Source organism: Hordeum vulgare, chromosome 7H (genome assembly GCF_904849725.1).
Source record: "Hordeum vulgare subsp. vulgare chromosome 7H, MorexV3_pseudomolecules_assembly, whole genome shotgun sequence".
In the NCBI taxonomy this organism is placed as follows: domain Eukaryota; kingdom Viridiplantae; phylum Streptophyta; class Magnoliopsida; order Poales; family Poaceae; genus Hordeum; species Hordeum vulgare.
Window position 1 is genome coordinate 419,281,801 of NC_058524.1, and position 23,550 is coordinate 419,305,350.

At 44.8% G+C, this 23,550-nt stretch overlaps 2 protein-coding genes and 1 non-coding gene across 3 annotated transcripts; all 3 read left to right on the plus strand.

Moving 5' to 3' along the window:
* The first annotated feature begins 1,966 nt into the window (after positions 1-1,966).
* On the plus strand, positions 1,967-2,583 carry LOC123411060 (auxin-induced protein 15A-like). The gene has a single exon (XM_045103982.1). The coding sequence runs from the start codon at positions 2,053-2,055 to the stop codon at positions 2,350-2,352; it is 300 nt and encodes a 99-aa protein (XP_044959917.1). The 5' UTR covers positions 1,967-2,052; the 3' UTR covers positions 2,353-2,583.
* A 10,704-nt stretch (positions 2,584-13,287) lies between these two features.
* Positions 13,288-13,359, plus strand: TRNAG-UCC. The gene has a single exon. It is a non-coding gene; the product is annotated as a tRNA-Gly (tRNA).
* A 1,155-nt stretch (positions 13,360-14,514) lies between these two features.
* On the plus strand, positions 14,515-15,137 carry LOC123411059 (auxin-induced protein 15A-like). The gene has a single exon (XM_045103981.1). It carries the CDS (start codon positions 14,615-14,617, stop codon positions 14,921-14,923), a length of 309 nt encoding a protein of 102 aa, XP_044959916.1. The 5' UTR covers positions 14,515-14,614; the 3' UTR covers positions 14,924-15,137.
* Positions 15,138-23,550: the final 8,413 nt, after the last annotated feature.

The window sequence follows — 23,550 nt, forward strand, 5'->3', positions numbered from 1 at the left end:
AACCTTAAGTGTGCAGACCCTGCGGGTTCGAGAACTATGTAGACATGACCCGAGAGACTCCTCGGTCAATATCCAATAGCGGGACCTGGATGCCCATATTGGATCCTACATATTCTATGAAGATCTTATCGTTTGAACCTCAGTGCCAAGGATTCGTATAATCCCGTATGTCATTCCCTTTGTCCTTCGGTATGTTACTTGCCCGAGATTCGATCGTCAGTATCCGCATACCTATTTCAATCTCGTTTACCGGCAAGTCTCTTTACTCGTTCCGTAATACAAGATCCCGCAACTTACACTAAGTTACATTGCTTGCAAGGCTTGTGTGTGATGTTGTATTACCGAGTGGGCCCCGAGATACCTCTCCGTCACACGGAGTGACAAATCCCAGTCTTGATCCATACTAACTCAACTAACACCTTCGGAGATACCTGTAGAGCATCTTTATAGTCACCCAGTTACGTTGCGACGTTTGATACACACAAAGCATTCCTCCGGAGTCAGTGAGTTATATGATCTCATGGTCATAGGAATTAATACTTGACACGCAGAAAACAGTAGCAACAAAATGACACGATCAACATGCTACGTCTATTAGTTTGGGTCTAGTCCATCACGTGATTCTCCTAATGACGTGATCTAGTTATCAAGCAACAACACCTTGTTCATAATCAGAAGACACTGACTATCTTTGATCAACTGGCTAGCCAACTAGAGGCATGCTAGGGACGGTGTTTTGTCTATGTATCCACACATGTAAATGAGTCTTCATTCAATACAATTATAGCATGAATAATAAACGATTATCTTGATACAGGAATTATAATAATAACTATATTTATTATTGCCTCTAGGGCATAATTCCAACACTAGGTTAGGGGCAAGAGCAGCCGAGCTGGAGGCCATGGCTATGGGTGTTTTGTGGTTGTGTCGCTAGACGATAAGGAAGAGGTTTGGCTCTGTATATCATATAAGAGTTAATTTCGTGGAAGCGTTCCTACTCCTTCAGGAAGGAGCCGCGAGTATATATTGATTGGGGCTGACTTGCAATGGTTTACAAGGACTCTGCAGATCGCTAGGATTCAACAGATAAGAATAGATAGTTTGAATAGGAGAGATAGAGAAGGTGGTTTAAGATTACAACACAAATATCTCTAAGGCCTTGTTTGGATCCATGAGTTAGAGTTAGAGTTGGTTAGGTTGGATCGAACTAATCCTAAAATATTCAAACGGAAGGGTTAGAGTTGGTTAGATGCATCTAACCCACCCAAAAGAACTAACCCATCCAAGAAGTGCTTATTTGGATTAGAGTTAGGTGGGGTTCAAAAAAATTACTTTTTCTTCTACCTTCACCACACCAAATCCTGATTAAAGGAGCTAAATGATTGAAAAAATACATTTATTAATAATTTAACCCTGTCATTCAAACATATTTTTGATTAGACTTATAGTTCAGGTTTGTTCAGGATTAAAATCTAACTCTAACTATCCAAACAGGGCGAAGTGCGTCAAGCGTGTTGTGTCGCTCAGAGGAGCGGCAGCCATGGCCCATGGCCGGAGCTGCATGCCTCTCCAAGTCTCGACCCAGTTCACCAACCTCACCGTGCGTACGAGGCACGTACAATGCACTTGTACTGCCGCCTCTCGACACACTGGCCCGCTCATTCACGTCTCTGCAGCCAGCTATAGCACCGGGATTGGTTTGATCAAATATCAATGCATGCATGCAATGCAGATACACACATACAGTATATATATATATATCGACAGTACACTCCCCATGTGCCATGTCCAGTTTAGCAACAAAGAAACCACCACACAACAAGTTGGGGCGCACGCCATGCTGCACGCTCAGCTCAGATCAGACCACCTCTTGATGATTGCCTCCAGTAGATTAGAGTATCTCGACGCCGATGCCAGAGCTATAAATACGGAGCTGGCCTCGGTTCCCACCACTCTTCACCATCACTCCAGTCCAGTCTTCTCGTGCAACCGAAACAACATACAAGCGGCTCAGTCTTGTTTGCTGGAAGCTCAGTGGGGAGGAGATCAATGGCGGGGAAGCTCTACCAGCTCATGGCGAGGCTGCACCTGGCCAAGGGACGGGCGTCGGCGGACGTGCCCAAGGGCCACTTCGCGGTGTACGTCGGCGAGCAGCGGAAGCGGTTCGTCATCCCGACGGCGTACCTCAGGCACCCGTCCTTCCTCGTGCTGCTCAAGCGGGTGGAGGAAGAGTTCGGCTTCGACCACCGCACCGGCGGCGGCCTCACCATCCCCTGCTCAGAGGGCGACTTCGCCGACATCGTCGGCGGCTGCTCATCCTCCTCCTCCCCATCGGTGGACTACCACTAGATATGTATTGCAGCTCATCCGACCACACCGGCGCCGGCGCATGCATCGGCCGGTCCAGCCATCGATATGATCCCTGCTACTTACTAGATTGCAGTAGGACGGATACATTTTGTTATTAGCTGAGGATTAATTCTTCTTGGAACGTGGCATTAGTACTCATCAATGTACTGTTGCATTTGCTTGAACCCTGTAAATTACTCATCACATTAAGGGATAGTTCCCATTTCGTCACATTTACAATTTTCACCAGGTCGATGTTCCACGTCGACCTTCAGTTTGGTACACACCTCCTGCATGCTCTTTGCTCGTCCCTCTCCATTGCCCTCTCCGCTTTGAAAACTTTTGAATCAAAATGCCTAGATTCAAAAATGTTGTCCAAGGTGCTTGGAACCGGGAGATGAACCATGTTGATCCTTACCAATTCCTTTTCCAGAGGATGTAAAAGACAAGTCAAGTTCTTAAAAAGTGAGCAAAGCGATTTTTGCGCATTCAAGGTGCAAATTAATATGGCCCTTGAGATCATTCTTCGCTTTGACGTGGCACAAGAAACCTGTCTTTGAAGTGTGAATGAACGGAACATTCGTAGGAGACTCAAACGCAAAGGTGCTTAGTTTGTATGTGCTTGAGCGCGCGCAAAGTACAATGTTCGAGAATCACCAATCTTAAAGATGGGGATGCCAACACTCACTTCTTTCACATTTGGGTCAGCCATAAAACGCGAAAGAATTTCATCCACCATCTTAAGCACAACAGCGGTTGGATCACTAACCGTGAACACAAAAAGTCCATCATCCAAAACCACTTCAGGCAGGTCACTGAGAGGAGTGTGCCCCGTACCATCGACAACAATTGGGATAATATCCCCATCCCCGCTTGTGATCTCTCACACCTTGGGCTGCCTTCTCGGTGGAGGTCAAGAAGGCGATCTTTGATCTACCAAGTGACAAAGCTCCGGGACCGAACGGCTTCACCGGTGCCTTCTTCAAGGAATGTTTATAGATCATCAAAGGAGACATTATGAATGCGGCCAATCACTTCTTGAGCTTGCACACCCCCGATCTTCATTGGCTCAACTCGGCAAACATTACCCTCATTCCAACGAAAGATGGGGTAGAGTGCATCTCCGATTTTCGTCCCATCAGTCTTATCCATGCCATTGCGAAGATTATAGCTAAGGACATGGCATCACGACATGCCCCACACATGCAAAGCCTTGTCGCAAATGCCCAAAGCGCTTTTATCAAGAAGATGAGCGTCCATGATAATTTCATGTATGTGAGAGGTATGGCGAGAAAGTTGCATCATAATAAGACCCCGACTTTGTTATTCAAGCTCCATATCAAGAAAGCTTTCGACCGTGTGAGATGGATTTCCTCTTGGATCCTTTAAGGAATCTAGGCTTCCCAAGCAGATTTCACGTCTCGGGTTCGGCCCTCCTTTCCACGGCTTCGTCGAGGGTTTTGATAATGATCACGTGTTGGGTGACCCGTTGAAGCATGGACGTGGCCTTAGGCAAGGCGATCCGTTGCCCCCCCCCCCCCGGTTGTTTGTGTTGGCGAGTGACCCTCTACACCATCTTCTCAACAAAGCCACAGTCCAAGGGCACCTGCATCCTCTTTGTTGTAGAGCCACGACTATCCAGGACTTGCTCTATGCCGATGATGCTGCCATATTTGTAAAGCCCATCAAAGAGGACGTCCAATTCCTTGCCTTCTCTGTGGCCTCCTTTGGAGATGTTACCAGTTTAGTCACCAACCGCACCAAAAGCCTCGTGGCCCATATTCGATGTGAGAACGTTGATCTTGATGATGTTCTACATGCTTTCCTGGCTGTCCGTACTTTGTTTTCGATGTGATACCTTGGGCTCCCGCTGTCTGTCAAGCGTATCAAGAGGATCCATTTGCAACACCTTGAGGACAAGGTCACATGCAAGCCCCCACCTTGACAAGGAAGACATGTCGCTACTGCAGGTCGGGTTGTTCTTGTCAACGTTGTCCTCACTGCCATCGCCATTTACCATCTTACGCCTCTTGATACCCAGTGAAGGCTCTCAAGAAGATTGACCGTATACGTTGCACCTATCTTTGGGCGGGCACCTATAAGGTTTCGTGTGGGAAATGCAAAGTTAATTGGGACCTTGTTTGCAAGCCAAAGAAACATGGTGGCCCGGGTGTGCTTAAGTTGGACAAATTTGCCAAGGCTCTTAGACTTCGGTGGCTCTGGTTTGAATGGAGAGAGCCCGCAAAACCATGGATTGGGATGTGTATGCCCTGCACGGTCAAGGATAAAGATTTTTTTTAGCTTGCCACTTTAGTCACAGTTGGCAATGAGTGTACGACCAGATTCTAGAACTCATCTTAGCCGAATGGTTTGTGCCTCCGTGATATTACACCCGACGTCTTTGATCTATCCAAAAAGAAAAACTCCATGGTCCAGCAAGCTTTAACAAACAACATTTGGATTGCTCACATCAACATTTCCAACGACCTAAACCTCGACCACATTCAATTGTTTGCCAACCTTTGGGAAAAGCTTGACGAGGTCACACTTGTCGAGGATATGGAGGAGTCCATCATTTTAAAGTTCACGAAGGATGGTTTGTACTCCGCCTCCTTGGCTTACAAGGCAAAATTTGAGGGCCTTACTATGTCGCATGGCCTATTCGGTGTGGAAGATGTGGGCTCCTTGGTGGTGCAACCTTTTTGCTTGGCTTCTGCTTCAAAATAGGATTTGGACATCAGATCGTCTTATTCGTGGTGGGTGGTCCAACTGCGGTCATTGCCCCCTGAAAGGATCGATATGGTTGACTAGAGGGGGGGCGTGAATAGGCAACTACCAATTTTGAGCTCTTCTTAACAATTTAGGGTTAGCAACAAAAGGTTCTCTAGATGAACAACTAGGTGAGCAACCTATATGATGCTAACAACAATGACAACTAGTGCAAGCAAGGAATACACCACAACAATAATAAGTACAAAGTAAAGGTAATATATAACCACAAGTGGAAACGGTGGAGACGAGGATGTGTTACCGAAGTTCCTTCCCTTTGACAGGAAGTACGTCTGCATTGGAGCGGTGTGGAGGCATAATGCTCCCCAAGAAGCCACTAGGGCCATCGTATTCTCCTAACGCCCTCACACAATGCGAGATGCCGTGATTCCACTATTAGTGCCCTTGAAGGTGGCGACCAAACCTTTACAAACAAGGTTGGGGTAATCTCCACACAAAGCTTGGAGGCTCCCAACAAGACCACGAAGCTTCACCACAATGGAATGTGGCTCCAAGGTGACCTCAACCGTCTAGGGTGATCAAACGCCCACGAGTAACAAGATCCACAAGGGATTAGTGGGGGGAATCAAATATCTCTCGGTGGAAGTGTAGATTAGGGCCTTCTCAACCAATCCTTAGGAAATCAACAATGGAGCTCAGGGAGGCAAGAGGTGACCTTCTTGAGGAAAAAGACCCCTTTATATAGTGGGGGAAAGAATCCAATTGTTACCCCCCACTCACAGCCCGAGTAGAGCGGTTGCTAGGAGCGGTACTACCGCACGGTAGGTTCACCAACCACGGTAGTAAAAAAATACTACCGTGCCTTCCACCGCTGAGGCTGTGGATGCGCAAAAAGTCTGATAGAGCGGTAGTAAAAATCTACTACCGCCCACAGAGCGGTACTACCGCTATGCCTGCGGTACTACCGCTGGTCCTTTTTGCACAGAGAGGGAGAAACACGCTGGAGCTCCATTGAAGCAAGGGAAAGGTGGTGCAATAGAATTGTGTACGTGTTGATTCCGCCCAAACCTTTCCGAAGCGGACCCCTTCTTAATAGTACGGCTTTCCTACGACTCAAATCCACCAAAGAGAAACGTAGAAAGAAATTGTCTTTGAAAGACAACGAGGGGCACCGAATCGTCTTGTGCCTAGTCATGAATTGTCGGAAATGCTCAATGCGCACGATTAGTCCACACATGCATTGTCATCAATCACCAAAACTACTTAGGGATAAATGTGCCCTAACACCCCCTTTGCAAGCAAAGCTAGGAATCTGTAGCTCGTCTCTTGTTCCAATATCATTCACCCTTCGTGTGTGGAGTTATATTCTCGAGTGTATTTGCATGCATCACATCAATACCGCTGCTTGTATGACGAGGGTCTCGGTGTGGGAATGGTGGACTGGAAACGTTCATATTTGTAGCGAATCCCCCAAGGTGCTCGCTTCGCTGATGATGCTCATCTCTTGGGAGATTTTGTAGGAGCGCAATGCTAGAATCTTCCACAACACGGTTGCCCCTTAGGTGGTCCTTATTAGCAAGACTAAAGAGGAGTTGTCTCTTTGGGCTTTGGCGGGTGCCAAGCACTTGAGTATAGTAATGCCGCAAGAGTAGACATTTTATTTTCTTGCCACTTTTTCGCTTTGTCTAAGCCTTCTTCCTTGATAAATGAAATAGCAAATCTTTTGCCTTATTTCAAAACAAGATGTTGGTTGCTTACAGTTTCTACCATAGGAAAGCCAAAGGTTTTTATGCTCGGAGTCTAAACTCTAGAGATGATGATATAGTAGGATACAAATACTGTCTAAATACATTCAGTACTACTGTGTCCGAGATTTAGTTCAGAATACCTGAGTTCACTTCAGGTTCCTCCGCCTAAGTACCACTATTCCACCACTTTATTACACGATATAAAGGAAGTAGATGATTTCCTAAACTTCTCATTTAACATGGATCGTTTTCTTAACTTGGTAAGCAAGTGATTTAAGAAAAATGAGGATTACCACGGCCTCTACATCAACTGAATGCACACAACCATTGATATGCAGTAGATGATGAATAATATCAATCTACTCCTAATACCATGCACTTTAGGGGGTTCCATATCTTAATGAAAAACCTCTCAAGACCGTGCATCATCATCTTAGGAAACACAAGTCGTGATTTGTTGTCGTCACCCTAACCTTCCCTTCACCCCCTCTCCTCACTACCACCAGTCAACACCAAGTCGGGAAATCCCCAACTGATGGTAGGCGGGAGCACATAATCTCCCACGTCTCTCCCCTCCCCCTCTCTCAACCTTAGCCCATGGCAGCACATCCAATTGTTCTTAGAGTTGTCATTGGTTGGCCCCCTTTTCGGGCGGCACGATCAAGGCTAGAGGGGTCACTGACCACCTCATATAGGGAGTGGTTATGGAACCATCGCCCAGAGCCGATGCTCTGTCAGATCAGGGGCACCTTCAGACACATTCTACTAGGTGTGGATGGCTCGGCTGTTGCCGCCTCTCGCGCACTCTTAGGGTGGGGTCCCTCCATCGACGAGTCTCTCCTTATCTCGATCTGGAGTGGACGGATGGATTTGCCAATGGGTTTGGTCCTTTCCATACTTGGTCATGTAAGCATGCTTGAGCCGGGACAACAAGCCTTTGTTAGTGACATGGTGGCTTCCTCCATTGACCTTGGATCGTTAGATTGGTGTCGATGCATGGGGTTAGGGTTTTAGCTGTCGTGGCGGCATCCCTAAATGGCTTGATCACGCCTTACTCTCCGGCAACCAACATTGCAACATGTGTTGGTGATGCTCCTCAGCCATGTAGGTGGCAATGTCTGTTGTGGTGTGTCGTACTCACGAAGTTATCGCTCTGAGTGGTAGCTAAGGCCCTGTTTGTTTAAAAAGCACTAGGACTTTTTTTAGTCCCAACTAAAAAGTCCCTAGCCCCTACCTGTTTGGTTCCAGGGACTAAACATGGACTAGAGGTTATTAAATGACATGCTAAATGACCATGTTATCCCTACTAATGGACTAGAGGTTATTAAATGACATGCTAAAAGCAGGGGCACTGTTGGAAAAAGTCCCCAAAAGACTCTCCTTTAGGGACTTCTTCCTTTAGTCCCAAATGCCCACTTTTAGTCCCTAAAAGTCCCTCATGTTTGGTTTAGATGGGACTAAAAGGGACTTTTTTTAGTCCATACACTAAAAAGTCTCTGTAAACAAACACCCCCTAAACCTAGATCTAGATCTGGAGTCCTTGGTCGATTATGACAAGTGTGGCTTGAGTACCCTTGGCGAGGTGTGCGGGAGGGGCCTAACGAATATTGGGCACCTCGGCGCCAGAGCTGGCAGGGATGCATGCATGTGTTGTGTTCTTGGTGGCACCGCCTTGGCCCCCCTTGCCCGCGCTTAGGGTGAAAACCCATGTCTTCTCCAGGGTCGCGGTGGTGCTTGTAGTGACCCTCTTTGTGTGTGTGTGCGTGCGTGTGTGTGTGGGGGGGGGTGGTTTGGAGCTCCAACCAACATCGCCTTGGTTCGGGCGGCTAGTGGTTTCGTGTGCACCTATCTTTTACACGAGATGCCTTCTTCTCTCTATCCTTTCTGCTTGATAGCATGGTCGACACTCCTCGGTCTAGAGCGAGAGGGTAGCGGATCCTCTCCTCTCCGACTTCAGTTTGGTGGTGATGATGTGACACAGTTAGGTGGTTTGTTCCACGTGATGCATGTTCGCTTGTCATAAGCGTCCGATCGTGTCTTGTGATGGTCTAGCCTCTCATGTGCTTCTTCTCAGCAGCTTGTCGAAGGCGTCTATTAGTGCACTCCCGATGCTTTTTACTGTGTTTGGTTTATTTTATGGGATTGTGTTTGGTTTGTTTTATGTGATTCTTATTATTACAATGCATAAGAATTTTCTCAATACTATGTATCGCTTTGTGTGGGTTTATTTATAAAACAGGGCGATATCCATTTGTAGCATACCACACATTTAAATTGACATGTGGGTTATGTATATCTTCCTATCATTGTTCCACGCACGGTGTCACATGTTGATTGATGAGCTGAAGCAAGAGCCCCTGGTTTTCAGAAAGGAACACTTGCGTCAAGATATATATCATGACAAAGGTAACGTGCTGCTAGGTCATCATGTACAAGATATTTTGCCGATTGATCACCATATACAATATCCAGTAGAGTCTCACCGATTGATCCGACAAAAAAATGTGTTCCTTCCGTAAATAAATACCCCCTTCATTTCTTTGTACTCCGCGTATAAGATTTGGTCAAAGTCAAACAACATAAAGTTTGACCAAATTTATATCAAAAAATATGAATATCTACTATATTAAAATTATATAGTATGAAAATACATCTCGTGGTGCATCTTATAATATTGATTTCATGTTATGAATGTTGATATTTTTTAATATAAAGTTAGTCAAACTTTATAAAGCTTGACTTTGACCGGACCTTATATGCAGAGTAAAAAGAAACGGATGGAGTACTATAAGATAGTTATACTATTGAGTAGGAGTATTTCTTTACCGAGGGAGTGCCACCGATTGCAGCGGCGACGGAAACCACCACCGAACCATTCCCTCGTGTAGTACTAGCATAGCAGGTCAGGTGACGGGTCCAAATTAACGAGCCGACAGTCGTTGCCATGGTGCTGGAAAAAGTCCAAAACAAACCTTGAAGTTACAGACGAAAGCTAAATTAAACCCTAAACTTTGAATCTCTGAAATTGACACTCTGAACTTGTAATCCCGGTCTATTTTGTACCCTAGGCCCGTTTGACACACCGGGATTCTGGCAATACCACAATCCCGACCGGGATAACCTGCTAGGCTGCTACTCTTATAGACAGAAATTGGACCGGCCCACTAACAAAAAAAATTACGAAGTTTAAAAAAAGTTCGCGCATTTTTTAAATTGTTCAGAAGTTAAAAATATTTATGTTTTCTATTTTTGTCACAAATTCTGTGTCTTTTTTGTTTCAAAAAAATGTTTGGTTTTTTTAACTCTATTCGTATTTTTAGTTCTATTCGTATTTTTAATTCTATTCGTATTGGTCCAACATGCATTTTATAAATTTGTAGGAGCATAATCCTAGCGCCAAACATTCAACGTTTATTGTTATTTATACCTCAAAAATATATATATCAATTTTATAAAATGTTTATTGTTATTTAATACTGAATGTGATGCAGGCCAGCCGCGCAGGCACCTTCTAACCACCGGATGGAGTGCATTTGTCAACAAGAAGAAGCTTGTCTCCGGGGATGCTGTCCTCTTTCTGCGGTAGGCTAACATGATCATGCATCTAAGTAGCTCAACATGTTGTTGGTCCATTTTAATCATTTTTCATCAACTCCCAGGGGCGATGATGGGGAGCTTAGACTGGGAGTACCCCGTGCTGTTCAGCTGAAAAATGGATCCGCTTTTCCGGCGCTATATAGCCAATGCTCGAACCTTGGTACAAAGAGCATGTTCCAGATCTTCTATAACCCCAGGTAATAATCAGCTTGCTTGTCATTTTATTAATGCCTTCGGAAGTTGATGCTTGTTTTTTTTAAATTATACTACTGTGGCACTCTTAGAAAAATAGGTACACAGGGATAATTACTGGAACTGTTGATACATATGTGTTAAAAAATACATTGGATACTGAAAAAATATACACATGTGGAAAAGCAAAAAAAAAAGAAAAAACAAAAAAACCAGAGCAGAGGGTGCGCGCGTGGGCAACTGCGCTAATGGGCCCGGCCCAATTCAACAAATCCCGGCTAAGTTATGTCAAGGTTTAAAATAGACCAGGATCAGTGAGTTCGGTGTGACGATTTCAGGGATTCAAAGTTTAAGATTTAATTTAGCTTTCGTCCATAAATGACGCACACAACACTAAATATGCAACGCTCTCGTGTACCAGGACCGTATCTGTATGCCGATCTCATCTATGAGGTCTCAGATTCAGACTTTCTTGACACACGAGTAATGGCTCATGTGAGCCGATCAACCGAACCCTTCCGTTCCTCATGAATACGCAGCGATCGCCGTTTGTCAACTTGGCATTCAAAGGGACAAGTAGGCAGCAGCACTGTGGTCGCTTGTCAATGCAGTTGTTTCTCTACGATGCTCCGGGAAGAAATGAGCGGCAGTGCGTTCATGTAGTACTTCAGATTTCCATCCGAGCCACATGGCATGTCTGCTTAACCTAAGGAAAGCGAACTCTAGCACAATAGCCGAGGCTTACCTTAAATAAGATTGAATGGAACTGGAATAGGAAAAGGAATAGGAGTACTGATAACACAGAAAAAACGAAAATGCTAAATTGAGACCGAGCTCCAAGGACGCCTTATTTTGAAAATTCAAAACTTATATTCACGTTTCTAATATTTTTGAAAAACTGCAATGAACGTATACCAGAGACATAATGTGCATATCTCGTGATGAAATACGTTAAAATAAGAGCTACACATAAAAACATATGTGGCCTTTTAACACATGCATCGTTCATTCTTAAAGTCCACAATTTTCTGTGCAGCTTGACATTCAAGGTATTTCACCGTAAAATTTTACACACATATACATTCCATCCTTGTATACGTGTATATTTTTCAGAATTTATTAAAATAAAAGAGTTTGAATTTTATTTATTCAGATTTCAGCCTTCATGGAGCTCGGTCTTTGAAATGCCCTACTAAAAACACACTCTCTCTCTCCCTCCCCTCCCCCTCCTCTCTCTCTCTCTCTCTCCCTCTCCCTCGCTCTCGCTCTCCCTCTCCTCTCTCGCTCTCCCTCTCCTCTCTCGCTCTCCCTCTCCTCTCTCTCTCTCCCTCCCTCCCACCCTCCCTCCCTCCCTCCCTCTCTCTCTCTCTCTCTCTCTCTCTCTCCGTCCCCTCTTCGATTCTGATCGAATCGAGCGAGATGTTGAGCTCCGATAACCACTCCAGCACCGACATCAACTACGACGAGGAGCTTGCCCTCCACATTGCCTTGGAGCGATCCAAGGTGGACACCTGGGGCAGCTCCAGATCTGCACCGTCGTTGCTCCCGCGTCGATGCAACAAAAACGTCGAAGCTAGTAGTTCCCCGCCCGCGCGTAGATCCACCAGGGCATCATAGTTTGCTCTACCCTCATGCCGTCCCCTTTCCCTGTCGGTTGCTGCTCAATGCGGGTAGCGTTGGGTGCTAGTGCCCGCGCCACTGCCCCGCACGCGCACTTCATAATCGAAGGCGCTCTCTGCTTGCCGTGAGAGGTAGTGGGCAAGGGAGAGGGGCACGACAGAGCAGTCTGTGAGCCGTCGTCGCACACTGCGTGCCAAGCCAGACGAGGACGAGCGACTCCTCGCTTGGGTGTACCGTCGGTCGCTGTAGAACACGAAGGCGCTCCGACTTACTATTGAGCGGTCACAGTGCGAGACGAACGAGGCAGCTGGGTCGCCAAGTTGAAGCGGTAGTAGGGCAGGCCGTCCGTCGTATAAAGGGGTGAACATCCTCTCTGATTCCTCGTGTGACATCGGCGAGGACCACAACTCCACCTCCAACGATGATAACCAAGATCCTCCACCAACCGCGAACGCCTATAGCTCCGTTTGCGACCGGAAGGGCAAAGACCCGACGCGGAACTGATGATCCGGCCTATATTTATTATCGTTTTAGTTGTTGAAGTTTAAGAACTTATCTGACGATGAACTCTAGTAATCTTTTGGATGATGTAAAGTTCGTTTATGTGCATTTGGTTGTAAGTTTGCAAATGATTTCGTTGACCTTTGTTTAATCACGTAGAGTAGCTCATCACGTTGCTTGCGTAACATGGATATATGATGTTTCATATGATGTACACGAATATGTAGAAGGAAATAGGAGACGTGCTCGCTGACGCGCCATGGCATTTGAGGCACTGAATTAAGCCATTACGACTATAGATAGTGTGAAGGTTTGGTCTTCTTCAGTTTCTTCACAAGAAAGGTGGAGAAAAATCGAGGTGAGAGAAGGATCTACAGTTCAACCACAGATGGTTCTGATATCATTTTATATTTTAGCTTGATGTGTCCTCGTGTCTATTTGATTTGATATCAGATCATTCACTCTCGAGAAACAAAATGAATCTCAATCAAAATTCGGACGGTCTAGACAGTATAAATAACCGGACGTTTTAAAATCGTGCATCACAGCGTCTGTAGTCCAACGGTTAGGATAATTGCCTTCCAAGCAATAGACCCGGGTTCGACTCCCGGCAGACGCATTTTCTAGATGAACTCCATTTTTTTGCCTTTTTTTAATATTATTTTGTTGTCACATTATTACTGGCACTGTTTTCAGTTTTCTTTCGTTAAACAAATACAGAGAATATAAGAAAAGTTACTGTAATCAGTGCAACTCTACGACCCGAAAATATCTATCCTCGCGCCCGATTCCCAAAGTGAGAACAGTCTGTCAGAAAGGTGTGCCGGATCATGTATCTCATCTCGCCGGCACCCCGTATGTTGCTGCAGCGCGATCTCGCCCGCGGCATGGCGCATCACCTGGGACGAGGCGCCCAGCCAGCCTAGCTGCTCTCGACTCGATCATCACCCCACGCGACGCGCGATTCCTGGCCGCAGAAGCGGATGGCGCGCGTGCCCTCCGGACGTTGCCGTGGGCGCCATGGACGATGCCGTGGGCCGGTGCCGATCAAATTCTTGACGTCAGAGGTGTCCACTCGATCGCTCCTCTCTATCCACTCATCGGTCCTTAATCTCCCGCTTACCGGGGCGTAAACTCTGCTAAGCCGCCATTGCCGGTGCCAATGATTGAGCCGAAATCCGCGCGTGGTCAGGCACATGAGGATGGATCGATGCCCATGCGGCGGTGTCTCCATCCCTGGGCAATTGTACACGAGCTGAATCCGGCGATGGATGCCACTCGTGGGGCCGCGTCCATTTGTATTGTCCAGTTGTCGTTGCGGCGGCGAGGCCTGCCGTGCAAGTTGGAGCAAGCTTTGAACTGCTGTGACGCCAATGCACGACAGCCATGGGTCCTTAATCTTGAAACAGCCTATTCATGTCGAGATGGCGAAACTTTCAGCAAATGGCCAAATAATGAAATGGTCTTCTTTTCACATGTATAAACTCAACAGCTAAAAGCATCCAAGTTTTGTCATCGGAAAACGATTTGAGTGCTCAACTTACTTGATCGAGACACACTTGAGTGTTCATATTAGCGACATATCTTCTCATCTCAAATGGACTCATCCTAACGGGAAAAGCAACATGCCAGGGACAGTCATGTGGCAATGTTTTTTGGTCAAATTAATCCCATTTCAGATGGTTTAACAACTGACAGCACACAGAAAAATTATAGTATCCGGCTACTATATATAGCAACAGCATTGTTGAGCTGCGGCAACCGGCAACACCAAGCAAGCTAAGCAACTTACTCACGGTGACACTAACTAGCTAGCTACCGATACAGAAGCAAATACCTTATACCAGTAGCATTCGTGCTAGTTGACCAATGCCATGGGTGGGAAGCTGCAGCAGTTGATGTCGAGGCTCCACCTGGCCAAGGGCGGCGGCGGCGGGAAGGGCGGCGTCGCGGTTCCGAGGGGCCACTTCGCGGTGTACGTCGGCGAGGCAAGGGCGCGGTTCGTGATCCCGACGGCCTACCTCAGGCACCCGTCGTTCGTTGCGCTACTGGAGAGCGCAGAGGAGAAGTTCGGCTTCGACCACCACGGCAGCGGGATCACCATACCGTGCTCTGAGAGCGACTTTGTTGAGCTCGTCGGCAGCCTGAGCTCCTCGTCGCCATCGTCGTCGTGGCGGCAGTGATCGTTGCTCGTTTCTTCCCGGCGAGGAGATCTTGTTAATTACTTTTCAGTTCGTGGCATTTGGCAGTATGTACATAGTTTTGTTTACCGTCGTGGCAAGTTTGCATGAGCCAATGCTCCAAATTCAGGCATTCTGAGGTAGCTGGTGAATGCTTTTTAATCGTGACGGTCCATCTTTTCGATCCCATTGTCTATCTGTCTCGGTATGAATCTACTTCCTCTGTTCCTAAATATAAGTCTTTCTAGAGATTTGGCAGTATGTAGATTATTAGTGAAATTCCTTAAAAGACTTATATTTAGAAACGGAGGGAATATAAAGGAACGCATGGATTTCAAATGATATTCGGGTTGAAAACATAATCGTTGGAACAATAATAATTATTATTTTTTGGAAATTATTAAATAAATCTAGAAATAATGCAAGCACGAGGACTTGAATCTTGATGGACTCGAAATACCATTGTCCCTCTAACCATCCAACCACAGATTGATTTACATTAATAATAATAATAATAATAATAATAATAATAATAATAATAATAATATTAGAAAAAGCATGTTGCAAAGGAAAAAATACCAGACTCCTCTACCCAATAACCATGACTTAGGACTTCAATAGTTTCACGTCCCTTATTCAACATATATCATATTATGTGCATTGACACTTATCCTCCTTATCCTCCTCCTCACCCTCATTAACAAGGGCCCCATTGCTCATACAATCACAACAAATTTAAATGTTGTCAATCCTAAGACGCGTCTCTCGACATAAGATGATAAATATGCTTTATTGTGAGGTTTTCGAGAGGCTTACATGCATAGTTATAGATGATTTTTTCGTCTCCAATCCCGATTTTAGTCAGGTGTTCATTTGTAATTCGGCACCGAAATGAAAAAGGCGAATCATACGTTATTGATTAAGGTTGCACCCAAAATAATATTTTTTTTAAAGGTTAACAGGTTAAACAATATTATATTTAGATTCTACATACTTTTCTAATTAAATTTCATATATAACATGTTTGATTTTGAGTTGGGATTTAAAAGATACGTATGTCTTTTAAAAGCATTTAATATGTATTGCGGGTTGATTAATGTAAATATAGTGCGAGGGGGTTGCTCAAAAGTGAAAAACTGACTTAAAACTAGACTGCAAGTTTCCTACCAGAAACATCAAGAGGTTTCTGAAAAACAAAATCTGACTTAAAACTAGACTACGGGTTGATTTGCAGAAAAATTAAGGGGTTTACTAAAGTATATCATGACGAAAAAATCTTATTTCCTTTATTAATAGGTATAAATTATTACTATTATTATTATTGTTGTTGTTGTTGTTATTGTTATTGTTGTTGTTATTGTTATTATTATTGTGTTGCAATGGAAATAAAATATGACACTCCTCTAATCGAAAAATCATGATTCAAGACCCAATAGGTCCACGTCTTGTATTTCAACATATGACATCTCATATGTGTTGCCGTTTATTCTCCATCCCACCCTTGCTGACAGTGGCCACGGTGCTCACATAATCACAACACATTTGAATGTTATCAATCCTAAGCTATCTATTCTCGGCCTAAGATAAAAAAAATGTTTTTCCTGTAAGATTTTGATGAGGCGTGTAAGAATGGTTATAGATGGTTCCTTTCTTCTCCAATTCTGGTCTGGCTTGGCTGAGGTGTTACTTTCTAATTTGGATCAGCACCGATATGAAAAACAACAAATCATGTGTTACTTATTAAGGTTGCATCACAAATAGCATTTCTAAAATTGTTAGCAGGTAAAATAACATCATTTTTGGATTCTACATATTTTCTAATCAACTTACATATATAACATATTTAGTTTGGAGTTAGGGTTTAAAATATATGAATAACTTTTAAAGCATTTGATATGTATTGCATGTTATGTAACCCAAATATTAGGGTGTTTCATGGAGAAGCAAAAAATCTGACTTGAAGCTGCATTGCAAGTTGATTAACATAAACATGAGCGGGATCTATATTTTTTTTTTGACTTAAACCGAGATTGCGGGTTGAAAATAATACTGTCTCCGTTCTTAAATATAAATCTTTTAAGAGATTTTACTACGGACTACATACGAAGTAAAATGAGTGAATCTATAATCTAAAATATGTCTATATACATCCATATGTAGTTCATAGTAAAATCTTTTAAAAGACTTATATTCAGGAACGGAGAAAGTAGAACAACACACAATTTTTGCAACACAAGAATAGCTAGTCCTTTATTAGTAGGTAGGTACATGTATAGATGTAAACTATTATTATTATTATTATTATTATTATTATTATTGGGGGGGGGGGGGAATTGAAATTATGTATATTTATCTTTGAGAAATAATTGAAATTCTGTATGACAGTATGTGCTACAAAAACTGAAATTATGTATATATATATTTATCAAAAATATTCATGTTTTTCAAAATATTGTCGTGGATTCAAAAAATGATCATGTTTTTCAAAAAAGTTTTTGTTTTCACAATTTGTTCACAAACAAAAAATGTTCATGTTTTTAAAATTTGTTCGCAGATTCAAAAAATGTTTGGCCAATTTCATTAAATGTGTGTGTTTTCTAGAAAATATTCCTGTTTTCAATAATTGTTCACAAATTAGAAAATGTTAATGTTTTCAAAATTTGTTCATAATTTCAAAAAATATTTGGGCAATTTCATAAAATGTTTGTTTTATTTAAAAAATGTTCATGTTTTCATACTTTTTCACAAATTCAACAAATGTTCGGCGAATTTGGTAAAACATTTTTGTTTTATAAAAAATCGGTCATAGTTTCAGAAAATGTTCGCGTTTTCCATTTTTGTTCCTGTTTTTTTTAAATGCATTTTAAAAAATGTTTACGTAGTTTCAACAAATGTACTTGTTTTCATTTTTTTTTCCTTTTTTGAAAAATATTTGACATTCCCAAAAAACATTCAAGTCTTTACCAATTTGGTTTCATTCAATAATTATTGACTTCTATGGCAAATAAAACTTCTTTTCGGATTTTCAGAAAAGGTTTAGATCTTTTACAGCCTATAGTTTCTATAAACCGAGTTGCCACATTTAGACAAGAAAATTTATGTACTATAGTTGGGAGGGACGTGGTTCACTCGTGACTCACCTTAGCTCGTGTGTTCGATCCTACCCCCCCCCCCCCCCAAAAGAGCATCTATGGGCGCCTTAAATGCCTGACCAATAACCGATCAAGAAACTTTTATCGAGACGGGCTTCGTAAATGGACCTCAAACGTCCGGGTTGACCGACACCCCTCATATCCGACATCCCGATTCTACCTCAAAATGCACCGAATCCTCCAAATCCTTCCTCCTTCCGTCATCCTCCAAAATTTCCTGCGACCGAGCCCTTGTCGTCCGCCACCCTTGCTCCTCATCCTCACCCCGGCCCCGATCCGCCGTTGTGATGTCTTCCAGCCCGTCCCCGACCGTCGTGATGACGACGCAATCCGCCTCGTCTACCGGTGTCCCGTCCTTCACTACGTCTTGCAAGCCAAAGAACGTCACCCAGAAGCTGCGATGTCGCCGACAACGAGTGAGGGAAACGGTGGCGACGAAGGTAGGTGGAGATAGGCTCGAGGAGATGTCTCCCCCACCACGCCTGAGTCCCCGCACCCAATCCATCCTAGTGCCAACGCAGATTACGCCCAAACAGAAGCTAGCAATTGACAAATGTGAGTCGCTGCCGCTCGTTCGGGAGCGGATGAGCACGACCACCGCCACCACCCTGGCTGGTGTCAACATGTTCAACGGAATGACAGAACAAGACCGGGTACGTTTTGTTTGCTCCTCTCTGATTAAATGTTCAATGTTTTGCATAGACCACTTGTTCTCACGTGATGAATGCTTGTAAACCATGATAATCTAGGAGGTGTACCTGGCAAGTATGATCAATGACAATGAAGATCCGACCGAAATGGATTATGAATTGGAAGCCATCATTGCATTTGTAGTTGGGGCAACATCCGATCCCAATCCGATCAAGAAGAAGAAGAAGAACAACAAGTCAGCTAAGGCAAGAAGTCCGCCTTTCCCAATATTTGAGGACATCTTGTTGGTTAAATCTTGGTTGGACACAACAAAAATGTAATATACGACACAGAGAAAAAGGGGAACATGTATTGGGAGAAGATTTGGAAGGATTATCACACACGAAAGAGGTGTGTGGAGCCGCATCCTATTGTGACCACCCGCAATGTGTCATCTCTCAAACATCGATGGGGGATCATTCATGGAGAAGTGAACAAGTACATCAACACTGCTCACAAGTGACCAAAACACCCTCAAAGTGGGATGGGAGTGGAAACCCATGTAAGCTGAATTGCCTCATCTTATTGGCATTTGAATATGCTTCTTATGTTTGCATTCCTGTGCTCATACGTATGTTGTTTGCTAGACGGTGGTGGCGCCACTTTGTATCACGAGGTCGAGCCATTTATTTTATCCATTTTTGGCTCTTATTGAATGGCAAGCCAAAGTGGACAAAAATTGTGGCTCATCTCAAAGCCGACAAGAACTGGAATAATGGCTCAAGCCACCCAACAATCTATTGGTTGGCCGGTGATGAAGATGAGGTTGTCATCACCAATGGAAGAGCTACCGTGCCAAAGGATAATCGACAAGTCATAGGAAACAAGTGGGATAAGCCAAGGACCTCGAGTGACCCCACGGGTACAAAAATGTCATCCACATGGACGGGCATTTTTTTGACAAGGGAGAACAAGAAAGACGAGATGTACACGCTCATGTTGGATGCGAAAAAGGAGAGGGTGCAGTGGGGCCGAATGCGGGTGGAGAGGAGGCTTGAAATTGATAGGGAGAAGATCGAGTTGGGGAAGCAAGAGGCGGCGATTAAATGGGAACTCGAGAAGGTCAAGACATTTGGAGAGATTGAGCTCGAGAAGGAGAGGTTGCAACTCGCATGGGATGTGGAGGATGAGAATTCATATTAGCGGATGAAACCTTCTTGGATGAGCATGCAAGTAAGGGGCTCGCGGAGAAGAAGAAGGAGATCAACAACCATAGGGCGCTGCAGGAAGCGAGGGTGGCTGCAGAAGCGGATCATGCAGCCAAGATGCAGTTGGAGCACGCAACCCGGATGCAGGCGAAGATGGCTTCCCAAGTGGAGCAGGAGGCATGGATTGACGCGTTCGACCAGTGATCCTATAAGCACCCCTTGTCCCTTGGACATTGATTTCATTTTGGCATGTTCGGTTTATTGAACTGTGGTTTGATTTCCTTTGTTTCGAACTTTTGAATTTGGACAAGTTGTATGGGATGATTGACGTGCATGGATTGCATGTATTTGAGGGTTGCATTTGAGATATGCGGAGGTGCGACACAACATATGAGGGGCTGGCGGACACTATCCGCAGACGCACCCGGACATGCCGCGTGAGTGTATAGGGAGCCGGATTTGCTAAGTCCAAATGTAGATGTTGTAAGGGCATATTTCTACCCTAGTGGTTTTGCCGATTCATCACAATTCATTTGCGGACTAATCGTGTGCACTAAGCCTTTCAAGTATTTCATCATATGGCACAAGACGATCCATGCCCCTCCGTGGATTAGAGTGAAGGTGGTTTTTTTTCGTGTGTCTCATTTTTGGTGGACTTGAGTCATAGGAAAACCGTACTATTTTCAATGCTACCGCTCACAGCTATTGCTCGGTGCTACCGCATTGGAAAGGTTTGGGCGGAATCATAACGTACACTTTCTTTGGCACCCATGTTTCTTTCCCGCTTCTCTAGAGCTCCAACCTTGCCTTCTCTCTAGCCTGGAAAGATCCCAACGGTAGTATCGCTCCCAGCAGCAGCACTACCTCTTATGTGCGGTAGTACCGCCCTAGTAATTGGTAGTACCGCTCTCAGGCGGTAGTGCCCATGGCCAGTGCCACTGCCTTGGGGTCTCGACACTTTTCGTGTCGGACTGGACAATTTCTGGCCGATAGTTCTGAGCGCTAGCATCGCTAGCCAGCGGTAGTACCGCTTATTACTACCGCGCCACTTCTGCCAATGTTTTCCGAGGCTAGATTCTCAGCGGATCTTGAGCAGCTCTAGGAGGCGGTACTACCCCTTATGTGCGGTAGTACTGCTCCTGCGAGCGGTAGTACCACTTCGGCGGAACTACCGCTCAACTGCCTCCCCTCCTGATCTGTTGTTGTGCAGCCGCAACGGTAGTACCACTCCCACCAACGATACTACCTCTTATTTGTGACAGTACCGCTCCTAGGAGCGATAGAACCACTCATGTGCGGGCTGTGTGAGAGGGTAACGGTTTAAATTGTCCCCCACTATATAAAGAGGTCTTCTTCCCCAAGAAGCAATTGGTTTCTACCCCCACTATATAAAGGAGGTATTCTTCCCCAAGAAGCAATTGGGTTCTACCGTAGGCGCATCGCATGCAAAATTTTCTTATGCTAAGAACAACCAAGAACATGCTACGAAGATGGATCATAAATCTATAATACTAGCTGCATAGTGTCGTGCAGCGGAAGTAAATGTGATAGAACGTCTGCATGGTCCGTATCCTCCTCGTGTGATCTCCCTCGAACAACCGATCGTCGGATCCCTATGCCATGAGCAGTCGGTCTCCGGATACCACGTACAGGTTCGCCGGAGTGGCGCATGTGCACCACCTCTAATGGTATCCGTGTGTGCAGGAGGAACACCATGCGGCGGACTACTAGGTCCAGATCACACAGTTGGCGGCGGTGAGTGGAGGTGGCTAGGTGCAACACATGCACAACCCTAATGACGGCGCCGAAGGATTAACCAAATAAGTGTGCCGTGCCTCCACTATATATAGGCGTCCGGTGCAGGCTCAACTCTTCGGCCTCGCACGGACCCCGAAGCCCATGTGTTCCTTCCTTTAAGCGCGCGACCCCTTAGGTTCTCATTCACTTGGTTGCGAGTCAGACCACGCCTGACTCGGCTAGTCGATAGCGGGCTCTAGCAAGACGTGTCGACTCCAAGTGTGTGATGAAGCTGGTTAGGTGAACCTGTACTTCATACTTCTGTTCCCTTTGCCACACGATATACGTTGTCGTGCTCAAGGCGACATGGTGATCCTTGTTGTTGCACAACCTCTTTCTCGTTCCGGTGAATCTGGCCAACATTCAGATTATCTCATAATCCTCATCGCATGGCCATGCTTATCCAGGTCACATCACCCGAGGGGCCCAGAGTATATCTCTCGTGATAGGAGGGGAAAATCCCATCTTGCTCGACCGCGTCTCACAACATGGGTCTGGACAAGCCCATAACCAACCTTTGTAACTACCCTGTCACGGAGTAGCATTTGGTCGGCCCAAAGCAAGTCTGTCACCATCCCGAGTACATGCACTAGCTCAGGTCTTAGGATATAGAACGTGTGTTGTACTAGAGAATCACATATGACCTATCGCTGCGTCTCATAGTTGGGTCTGTCCAACTCAGACCTTATCTCGACTCGGATTCAACTAAGTCAAATCTGACCAAATCTTTCTGAGTCCATATTATCCGGCTAGCATCCAATGCTATATGGTCAGTGAGACCGGACCACCCACCGTATCATATGCTAGTCTAGTTGGTTGCGCGTCCACACAACTCTTTCGACTAGGGACCATTTAGGAGAGTCATAATACAATTTATAGTCTCGGAAACAAGTCACGTACTTGTTAATACACATCATTGATAATGTCTAGCGACTATATTTATTAATAAACACATAGGAAATATCATCATACATGATTTCCTCTAGGGCATATCTCCAATAGTGTCCCACTAGAGTCAATCAAATAGACATGGAATGCCCATAGCTCTAACATGCCCCTTATGCTTGGGTTGTGGAAGCGACTTAGTCAATGGATCTATGAGATTTGCATCTGGTGGAATCTTGCATAAATTAGTATCACCATTCTGTACGAGATTTCGTATTAGGTGATACTTTCAGTCTATGTGCCTAGTCTTGTGGTGTTGTCTCGGATCCTTGGCATGTGCAATGGCACCCGAATTATCGCAATAAAGGTCCAACGGTTTTGACCAGCCCGGGAACACACCAAGATCCTCCAGGAACTTCCGAATCCAAACATCTTCCTTTGCAACTTCACAAGCCGCAATGTATTCGGCCTCTGTTGTGGAGTCGGCCACCGTATCTTGCTTGGAACTCGTCGAGCTCACTGCTCCTCTATTCATGACATACATGAATCCAGTTTGCGATCGACAATCATCCATGTCGGTTTGGAAACTAGCATCAAAGTAACCCTTTGCGCTGAGCTCCTCCTCACCTCCATAAACTAGGAACATCTCTTTAGTCCTTTTCAGGTACATCAAAATAGATTTCACCGCTGCCCAGTGACTCTCACCTGGGTCGGCCTAGTATCTGCTTGTTAAGCTTATTGCATAGGTGATAACCCACAAGTATAGGGGATCGCAACAGTTTTCGAGGGTAGAGTATTTAACCCAAATTTGTTGATTCGACACAAGGGGAAGCCAAAGAATATTGTCAAGTATTAGCAGTTGAGTTGTCAATTCAACCACACCTGAAAGACTTAGTATCTGCAGAAAAGTATTAGTAGCAAGGTAGTATGATAGTGCTACTGCAACAAAAGACCTTCC

Coding starts and splice junctions, on each gene's coding strand:
- LOC123411060 (XM_045103982.1), top strand. CDS start 2,053: ATGGCGGGGAAGCTCTACCAGCTCATGGCGAGGCTGCACCTGGCCAAG.
- LOC123411059 (XM_045103981.1), top strand. CDS start 14,615: ATGGGTGGGAAGCTGCAGCAGTTGATGTCGAGGCTCCACCTGGCCAAG.